This window comes from Pundamilia nyererei, unplaced genomic scaffold (assembly GCF_000239375.1).
Source record: "Pundamilia nyererei isolate P.nyererei 1_Seehausen unplaced genomic scaffold, PunNye1.0 scaffold00011, whole genome shotgun sequence".
NCBI lineage: Eukaryota > Metazoa > Chordata > Actinopteri > Cichliformes > Cichlidae > Pundamilia > Pundamilia nyererei.
Window position 1 is genome coordinate 5,940,950 of NW_005187412.1, and position 10,726 is coordinate 5,951,675.

The 10,726-nt window shown below is 41.5% G+C and overlaps 2 protein-coding genes across 2 annotated transcripts in view; one reads left to right on the plus strand and one right to left on the minus strand.

Moving 5' to 3' along the window:
- The window catches only part of calca (calcitonin/calcitonin-related polypeptide, alpha), a 1,844-nt gene extending 770 nt beyond the window's left edge, over positions 1-1,074 (minus strand). The window contains exons 1-3 of the mRNA XM_005724310.1: positions 1,027-1,074; positions 519-610; positions 104-235 (exon numbers count right to left, since the gene is read on the minus strand). Of these exons, the coding sequence (XP_005724367.1) occupies positions 104-235; positions 519-604 (218 nt within the window). The 5' untranslated portion in view covers positions 605-610; positions 1,027-1,074. The remainder of the gene's footprint in view (positions 1-103; positions 236-518; positions 611-1,026) is intronic.
- A 9,120-nt stretch (positions 1,075-10,194) lies between these two features.
- The window catches only part of cyp2r1 (cytochrome P450, family 2, subfamily R, polypeptide 1), a 2,852-nt gene continuing 2,320 nt past the window's right edge, over positions 10,195-10,726 (plus strand). The window contains exon 1 of the mRNA XM_005724366.1: positions 10,195-10,431. Within this exon, the coding sequence (XP_005724423.1) occupies positions 10,195-10,431 (237 nt within the window). The remainder of the gene's footprint in view (positions 10,432-10,726) is intronic.

Genomic DNA, 10,726 nt, shown 5'->3' on the forward strand with positions numbered 1-10,726 from the left:
AGATAGATAGATAGATAGATAGATAGATAGATAGATAGATAGATAGATAGATAGATAGATAGATAGATAGATAGATAGATAGATAGATTAAAAAGAGTCATACTTGTTCCCATCAGCTGTTTGTTGGGCTTGCTCCTCTGAAGTTATCTGCATGAACTCCTTCATAGCTCTGAGCAACCTTTGGGCGTCATCATTTGATAGTGTGACTCCATCTGACATGGATTCCTTACTGGTTCTGAAAATACACATTCAATTACTGTACAGTGCATTGATCTCTCAGGCTCTGCCAATGCACTTGCTCATAAATTATAGGTGTTGTCCAGCGTAAATACAATAGCACACAAAGTAAACCAAAAACTATTTGAAGTGATTGTTTGTTTGTTTTTTTACTGGAGTACACTAAAGTAGCAATATTTCATTCAGCTTGCAACATGTAATAATGTATGTAAATACAGATGATTATCGTACTTTTTAAAGGTCAATATTTATTTTCATAGGAATAATAACACAGTTCTCACCTAGTTGGAGCTGCCTCTGAGACATACATCTGGCAAATGATCAAGGCATAAGCAAGAAATAGTGTCCACAGCTTGAACATTATCATTATTCACTGTGGAAGACACATACAATACAAAACAAGGTAATTAAATATGATCAGGAAAAGGTTTTGTGATTTGTTTTGGAGGGTTTTCCACATATGCTCACAAGATTTTCTCTATTCCATACATCCACAGCTGTATGAATCCCCTTTCTCTCTCACACACTCACTGCCTTTCTGCTTGAAGTCCTTGAAGTTGCGGAGGAAAGCAGGAGAGTTATTAGTAACTGCATGTTCCCCCAGAAACTATACCACCAGCTTTCCGTGTTAGCAAAATTAACAACAGCAAACCAGAGACATCCTAACAACATCACACCAGTGGGTGCCAGCTACTATCCGATTTACCCACCTTCTTAAAATCTGCTGTTTCTAAGACTGACAGCACATTTTTCAGTAAAACCAAAGTAAGCAATCTTTTCTCTACTTACCGTACAAGATTTTTCAGCTGTTGAAGGTTCAAGTGATGGACCTACTCGTGGATCTGCTGAGCACTCCCACAGTACACGCTTTTATATATGCTCCCTATGGGTTTCAGCATCAAGTGAGTGAGCACTCAACGGTAGCTTATTGGCCAATCAAATGCTTTACCTCAAACTACCAGCCAATCAGAAGTCCTTTGTCTCTTAAAGTAAGCCAACAAAAGTGCCTCTGTGCAAATGACATCACTACACAGTCAAATTTACTGTGCTGTCAAGTATTTGTTTTTTGTTGGTGGTGGAATTTGCAGTGTAGTCAACCTTTAACCAAAAGAAATGTGACTCTTCTGCATAAAATTCATCAACTGAGTTCATCAGGTTCAACATATGATTAGTACTAGTTGTTATTGTGAATTAGCTAAGACAAAGGAGAGTGACCTTTGTGGCACTAAGAACTCCAACTTTAGGTACTGGACATTGTTCAGGAGAAAAGCTAACCCTGACACTTACAAACAGAAGACTGACAGTGAAAACAAACAGGAAACAGGCTGTGCATGACACAAATGTATGATAATGTGGTGTTCATAGATCCCCCGTACTGTTGGTTACTGAATGTGAACAGGTTTGAATGCCATCTGCAGAAAAATGCTAAAATACCTCTAAAAAAGACATCTTGATTATCTATGACTTAACAACACAGCTGATTAAACATTCTAAACAATTTACGTTCAGTTAAAACCTCACACATTAGTACTGATAGCAAGAAAATCTAAGACTCGTAAGAATGCATAATATGCGTCTAAATTGATTTATTATCACGGTAATTTATTTTTCTACCTCCTGAACTGCCAATCAGGTTATCTTCTTCTAGCTGATCTTACGATTGACCTGGCATCATGAGGTGTAGAGAAATACTGAACACAATGATGTCCCATTTGACAACAATTTAAATGTAATGCTGTAAATCAGTGAATCTGGAGTTAATTTCTTAGTTGTGTTAGCTAGTTAGGCAGTTGTTTAATACATGGAAATAGCATCACAGTGAGATACATCGATCAGCTAAACCTCCTATTTCCTGGTATCCATCCTGTTTCTCCGAGCTAATTACTGGGCTGTTGGTCTCTGGCCATCTTCTAATTCCTCTTATGTAATGATATTGGATGAGGTATCATAAACCATCCTGCCTCCTAGTTATTTTTTGCGTCACATGGAAACTCATTAGAGTAGATGAGCCTTTTAGTACTATTGTGCAGACCTGCAGCCTCTTATACCAGAAGCACTAAATTAGTTTCCCCCAGCTCCACATGCTGTCAGAAACTACTCCTGAAAGGCTGAAGCTTATGAAAACGAAAGACTTTAAAGCAAGCAATCCCATTCACAATGACTAATGTTAATTATCTTGTTCTCTGCCAAGACATTTTAATTATATATATATTTATCTTTTAGGTAACTGCTCATCCCCAAGTTTAAGTGCAGCGTTAGCCAAGTAGAGCACATAATTGAAAATTGAAGGGCATGAAAATACAAGAATCTGGAATTCGATGCTACATCTTGGTTTTCTCAAAAGATGACAGTTAATACCGAAGCCAAGAGTTTTGTAATAATGATGTAAATCTACACTGAATCATTCCCAACTCAGAAAAGGATGTAAGGTGCCCCCTCTAATAAGCCAAACAGATCAAATACATATTGTATTAGCATGTGTATAATTAAGTATCATTCACACTGTTTTGGACTGACGCTTAGAGCCCCAACTGGCCACTATCTGGTTGACCAGGGACACCAAATGAGGCAGAGAAATTACATTCCAAAGGGAAAAGTGCATTGTCAAGATTGCAATTAGCTCACAATATTCACGTTCGCTAACGTTAAGCATGATTTGGCCTGGAAGATTAATTGAAACACAGGAGAATGTTCATGACAGCTAGGGCAACATTAGGCTCGGCGCGGTGCTCATCACTGACAGTCTCAGCAGAGTCACTGTGAATGTAACTGCTCGGAAACAGAAGTAACTCTAGTCTTCACAAGAATTATTCTTTCCAAACTCCTAATGTTTGCTTATATCATTATTTGTGCAGGCACCATGAGGAAATGACCACATAATGAACAAAAATTGCTGAACAAAAATTAAGTGAATTTGAATGTATGCATTTTGTTAAAGAGATGGTTTCTCTCTCTCTCTTTTTTTTAAATAATAGGCTTATATGCAAAAAGTAAAGCTGCACTGAAGCATTGAGCACAACTAAATAGGCCGTGAGTATAACATGTTTAAATATGTTTTAAACCCATGGTCAGAAATCAAATGTCAACCTATCCTGTAAGAGCTCAAAAGTGAAAAAACAAAAAACAAACAGTGGATAAAAGAAATATAACTGTAGAAATGGTGTTATGCAAAGTCCTGGGAAAAGAGCAGCCCGAGGAGGACATTTACAGATTGCTCCGTATCTTCAAATGGAACATAAAATTCAACTTCATGGAATTATAAACACAAAGAAGTGAAGTATGCTTCAGCAGAGGTACTTCCACCTGCTGCTCTCCATTAGAAAGCTAACCAAACTCAATTTAACATTTAAACACCTGCCCAGAAGTTGCAGAGGGATTACAAGAGCTCTTGATGTTCCTGCCAGCGTCATTATGTTGTTAGAAAGACGAGGTTCTGGACAGTATTAGCATTAACAGAGAAGGCCAGTTATTAGATTTTCCACATGCACTTGATAATTCCGGTCATCCAGATGGTAAATAATTTACTGTAGAACCAGAGTAGTCAAGAGTCCCACCCAATTAAACTAGCATGCATGCACACAGTATAGCAAAGCAGGAAGAGCACTCCACAAATAGCCTCATAATATGCAAACTGATGTTTCCTACAGCACATATGGTAACTGCATTGATATCCTGTATACTAGACATGACTAAAATCCCTCCAGGATAGGGCTATAGTTATATATATGTATACTGTATATAGTGGTGGCTACCTCTTTAAAAACTTTTCATAGTATTAGGATCTTGGGTAATGTGCCATAAACTCTTTTTTTCTTAACTCATATGAGGTTCTGCCAAGATTTTGCGGGACTTCACATATCAAGTAAAGTTAATTTATTTTATAAAACTGGTGATGTGAGAAAATGTATTGTTACATTGTTACAAGTCTGTGTGAGAAAGTAACTGTTGAACCAGACCTAACCATTTTTATGCCCTCTGGTGGTCATTTTGGGGCTGTTTATACACGGGCAGCTATACTAATTATGACATTTTTCTTTTCGTCTCCTTCTCAGATATTTACTGGCACCCTGTAATGCTTGTATGCTTGTGGCATTTGTTGTTTTCTACATTTTCTACTAATAACATTCGAATTTCAGACAAATATCTTTGAAATAAAACTGAGTCTGCTTTGTCTGAATCCAGTGTAGGCTTTTTGAGTGTCCGTATTAAACATCTGGCCACTCTTGTCTCTTCTGTTTTGATTAATCCACTAACAAGGTACAGTAAGAGAACATGAGTTTTGATTAGATTTGACAGATGTTTAACACACCCAGACTAGTCTTTGATTCAGGGAGATGGCAGGAAGCAAAGACAAAATGCAAGATTCTCCTTATTATGTAGTAGTTCTAACAGATCTGAATCAGAGAGCTCTGCAGAAAAAGGATTTTTTTTTTTAATAAAAGAAAAAAATACCAGCTGTCTTAGCAGGAAGCAATGGCAGGGTAAACAACTTCATGTGTAATGAGGAGTCAATCAGGACAAACTTGTCTAGCGGTGTGGCCAACAAATTTTAGAAGTATTTTGTGTCTATAAAAGCTATAATGACATAATGTGAGACCTATGTACTTTTACCAGGTAGGTTATTGTTGTTTGTGCCCACTTTGGGCTTTGTTTTATTAAATATAATTTCATCAATCATTGTTTTATTGTCCTGTCCTAAAACATACACATCCAGTAATCCTGAAAAGATCACACATAACTTCACAAGTTTGGAAAGTGGCACGTGCCTTCAACTTTACCCTCTTGAATAAGTCCATGACCTAACCTTTAATGGGTTGAGGTAAAAGAACCTGCAACAGATTACGGGGGTCAACATTTATTTGCTTTAAAACCTGGTAACGTACCTGGACTCCTCAGTAAGTTTGATGAATCCAGAAGCACTCTGTGAGCCGTTAATTTTACTATCAGTGAGTTATGATTACACAAGTAAAAATGAAAATGTAAAGAATGCTAGTACAGCAGCTATCATTAAGACAACTAGCTAAATAATCCATCAAAATATTAAAAGATTAAAGATTATTCTTACTTTTGAAAACAAAATGATTTTTTGTACTAATATGGGCAAATAGGTTGACACTTGAACCTAAAACTTGAAGTTGCTCATTTCCTTATGGGTTTTTTGTTGTTCTTGTTTTTGTTTGTTTTTTTTTTTTGTTTCTTTAGTTCATTACCAGGCCTCTGGAGAACTTCAAGACATGTTGAGGAGGTAATTTATCCATTTAAATCAGATGGGTTGGACCAAGCACACATCTAAAACCTGCAGAACACTGGCCATTGAGACCTGGAGTTCCCCACCCCTGCTTTAGCACAAAAGAGGACATGGGTAACAACCAAAATATAAAAAAATATATACCAAAACAAAAAATACAAACTAAAACATAATGAATAATAATAATAATCATAACTATTATTAATAGTTATGAGTAGTTGGTGGTGTCAGGAAATTACATTTCTGTATCATGGCACTTATTATTACTAAAGTTTTACACTCTAACTTCAATCATTTGTTCTCATGCTTTTTAATAACGCACGAGTAGCCTACCTCTTCTGCTCCTTTCACTTTGTTGAATGTGGATTCCAGTGTTGCCATTACAATTGATTTAAAATATCAATGCTGACTTCCTTGCTTATATTTCTTGCTGATAAAGTCACTCTATCAAGCTATTGATAATGTCTCTGTACTATGTGTTCATGGTTAAGGAGTACCCCCTCATTCAGATAAAGGAATACTCCTGTTATCTACAACAAACTTGCAGTCACATACTCAATGATGCTAGACCCTGATGTACAGCCTGTGGTCCGTCCAGCTCACTGCATCCCCGTCGCGATGCAAGAAAGAGTCAAAGCTGAACTTGAACGCATGCAACGCATCGGCGTTGTAACACCAGTCACCGAGCCTACTGACTGGGTGTCCTCAATGGTGGCAGCACACAAGAAAAACAAGCATGAGATCAGACTGTGCATAAATCCAAAAGACCTCAACACACCACTGAAAAGACCCCATCACCCAATGCGCAGCATTGAGGAAGTGGCAGCACAGATGTCAGGAGCGACAGTGTTCTCAGTGCTAGATGCAAAAAACTCCTTCTGGCAAATACGGCTTGACGAGAAATCCTCAATGCTGACCAAATTCAGCACCCCATTTGGGCGATACAGGTTTCTGCGGATGCCCTTTGGTATCAACTCAGCCAGAGAGGTGTTCCAGCGCTCCATGGGACAGCTGTTTGCTGGTTACCCGTGCTCTGTCATCGTGGATGACATCATCATCGGAGGACACGGAGTGGCCAACCTGAAAAAAGTGCTGACACGTGCTCGAGAGATCAAACTCAGGCTAAACCCTGACAAGTGCAAATTTCCCCTAGATCAAGTGTCATATGTGGGCCACATCTTCACAAGGGACGGTCTAAAAGCAGACCCCTCCAAAACCACAGCAATAGGAGCAATGCCGGTGCCCACAGATGTCACGTCGCTACAGCGCTTCCTCGGTATGGTTAATTACCTTTGGAAATACATACCGAACCTTAGTGAGATTGCCGCACCCCTAAGGAAACTAACCCACAAGGAGACTGCGTGGTGCTGGTTCCCACAGCACCAAGAGGCTTTCAACCACCTCAAATCATGCCTCTCCAGCCCGCCAGTATTGGCATATTACAACGTCAAGGAGCCAGTCACACTGACATATGATGCATCATGCTATGGGCTGGGTGCCGCGTGTTTGCAAAATGGCAGACCGGTGGCCTTCGCCTCGCGTGCTCTCTCTATATGCTCAAATAGAGAAGGAGCTCCTCACTGTGGTGTTTGCCTGCACGAAGTTCAAAGATTATGTCTATGGCAAAGCAACAATCATTGAAACCGACCACCAGCCCCTGGTGACCATAATGAAAAAGCCAATCCATGCCGCCCCTGCCCGGCTCCAGAGGATGTTACTGCGACTGCAGAGTTACGACATCAGTCTGGTCTACAAAAAGGGGAAATACATGTATCTAGCCGACACCCTTTCAAGAGCCCCGCTCGCCCCGCTGTCACGCTGCCCGGTTGAACACACTGATTATGAAGTGATGACAGTGAGCTACATCTCCACTGCTTGCCTGGAGGAGCTAAGACAGCACACAGCACAAGATGATGTGCTACAAGCGCTCAGCACAGTCATTCAGCGAGGGTGGCCCAGCAGAGAGAGCCAAGTACAGCCCGCTCTGGCTCCATTTTTTCCATATAGAGATGAGCTCAGCATGGAGGATGGGATCATCATGAAAAGCAACAAAACTGTCATTCCCCAGTCCCTGCACAAAGAGTACATCAACATCGTACACAAAGGCCATCCAGGTACCGAAGCAACCAAGCGCAGAGCTAGGAGTGTCATTTTTTGGCCAGCAATGTCAAAAGACATCGCAGAAGAGCTGCTCTCTTGCACTGTGTGTAACAGCACTAAGACACATCAGCAGAGAGAACCGCTACAACTGCACCCTGTTCCAGCCTTCCCAAGGTCAACGGTGGCTGCTGACATTTTTACCTGGCATGGAAAACAATACCAGGTCCTTGTAGATTCCTATTCAGGATGGATTGAGATTGACCTTCTCCGTGACTTGACCACAGCAGCGGTCATCTCCAAGCTAAAGAGACACTTTTCAGTTCATGGCACACCGCACACGCTCCTCACTGACAATGGCAGACAATACACTAGTCAACAGTTTATTGATTTCGCAAAACAGTGGGACTTCACCCATTCAACCAGCAGCCCAGAGTTTCCACAGTCAAACGGTCTTGCTGAGAGAGCGGTGCGCAGTGCAAAACAGCTCATGGAAAAATCTCACCGAGATGGGACCGACATGTTTCTTGACCTCCTAAACCTTAGAAACATTCCCCGTGACACACAACTAGGCTCCCCTGCTGAACGCCTCATGTCTCGTCAGACACGCGCGGACATTCCTGTGTGCAGCAAGCTGTTGGCACCCATTGCAAAAGACACAGGACAGATCTGTGACCGACTTCGCAACAAAAGACTCAGACTGAAGCGTCACTATGATAAGTCCAGTTGCACGCTACAGCCGTTGCAAGAAGGACAAGTGGTCCGCGTGCAGACAGAGAAAGGCTACGACAAGCTGGGAATTGTGGAAAGGAAGAGCAAGGAGCTACGATCCTACATCATTCAGGTCGATGGAAGAACCTACAGGAGGAATCGCTGCCACATCCTCCCAGTGGCAGAACCGCCTCCGCCACCACTCCATGACTATGACCCTGAGTGCCAGGACACTAACCATTCTACAATGGACAGTTCCACACTCACACCGCAATCACACACACACGCTCAAACGAAGATTCACAAAACACATCCTCTCCTCAGCCCCAACCTGCTGTGCAGGTGCCCGGACAGAACATTGTGAACCAGACACCATACACTACACGTGCAGGTCGCATCTGCAGACCCAACCCAAGATACATGTAAATGGAAAACACTAGGATGCCTTAGGTGTAATCAGTTTGTTGTCAGTATGTTGAAATATGATGCTTGGTATTTGCATTTTTCATAATTGCTGTTATGTTAAGGTGTGGGTTTACTCCGAGCAAAAAAACATTGTTAAGTTAAAGTTGTGTTAGAAGCACTGTTTAGAAACTTGTGAGTGAATTAGTTTTGTTAGGTGCTACCAGCTAAATGGGGAGGATGTAGATCATTTTGATCACCAAGCAATATTTGTTTGTGCAGACCTGCCATAACTGTGGGGGACTAGTCCAACCGGAATAGTATGGTGGGGGGAGTTTTGTTCTTCCGGTGCGGTCTGTGTGTTTTGTCATGTGCTGGAGTACCATTAAAGTTTTACAGCGGACTAACATCGAGAGTGATTATTGGCTCGTCGCATCACACGAGAGTGCTACACCTAGAAATGCCTTTTTAACCAAAACCTTGTGTTTTAAAGTACTCCCAACATTTAAAGGAAGCGGCCATAGCCACAGTCCCCAGCTATGAATACCCAGAAACTTGCACAGAGCCTGAACCGGTACCGGTCCGTGAGTCGTTTGGTACCGGGCCGCGAGAGTTGAGGCTCGAGTGTGAAATGTATGGTTTTCAGGGTTTTTATCGGTTTTTAGCGTTATTTTGTTATCGTTTTTATCATTAACTCGGTTTTCCTGGGTCTTTTCACGTGTGTTATGAATAAATCTTCTTTTTTTCGGTACCGGTACTAGTTTTATTTTGTTGTATTTATCCGCCACACTTTAAAGGCCGGTCCGTGAAAATATTGTCGGGCATAAACCGGTCCGTGGCGCAAAAAAGGTTGGGGACCGCTGACCTAAAGTACATGCTGAACTTCAAATAAAAGCTGACAAAGAGCACGTACATCTGCTTCATTGTAATTTGGGTGAAAATTACCAAGAAGTCTTATTTTGATACATCATACTCATGCTCTATAGCATATTCTATATCGATAACTGAGAGACATCTGCAAGCTATTCAGTTGCATGTGTCCATTTATTCACTAGTCTCTTCTACTGTAACGTCATAGATTTGAAATGAATTTAGATGAAATTAGTGTGTGACTGTTTTACATCCTCTTTTATTCGCATCTTCGTCTAATCGAATACATTTACAAATGCATTTCACAACCATAAGCTCTAAAGCATGTTCACAACCAGTAACGAGAGGATGAATTGCAGTTGTATGTTGCGCTACCTCCCCTGGAAGTGTATAGTTGCCAAAACTCCGTGTAATAGCCACCGAAATTCTTCGGATCATTGATCGATAGTTGAACAAAGTTCAGCCAAAGTCACACTGATTTTCTGACCAATCTTAGCCTTAGAGGCGGGGGATAGAAACGTGAAAGAAGATACATGTGCGCTTCGGTTGCTCAGAGACGAAGCCGAAGTCAGCAGAGTTGATCTGTTAGGGGGGAAAAGTTTGTTTGGTTTAAAAAAAAAAAAAAAAAGATGATTTCAATAAAATCGCCGTCTCTGACGCCGGTGCCCTGCGCGCAGGCTCTGCTCGGTGTGGGCTGTTTGGCTTTCGCCCTCCTCGCGTTCATGCTGGTTCGCCAGCTCGTCAAGCAGAGAAGACCTCCTGGTTTTCCTCCCGGTCCATCTCCCATCCCTGTGATAGGCAACATTTTTTCTTTAGCCACCGAGCCGCACGTCTTTCTCAAGAAGCAGAGTGAAGTTCATGGACAGGTAATGCCCTTACGCGCACTTTATGAATCTAACGCTTTTACTAGTTTGCAGCGTGTACACCCACACCCACACACCAAGAGAACAAAAGAGACTCGCCTTAATGGCCTGGGAACAGCTGGAAAGCGTACAAGTCAGGGCCTCCCCCAAAACGTGTGTGTGTGTGTGTGTGTGTGTATATATATGTATATATATATATATACACACATACATATATATATAAAACACCCAGCACGCCCCTGCGGGCGGTTTATCCTTCAAGCTCGGGTCCTCTACCAGAGGCCTGGGAGCTTGAGGG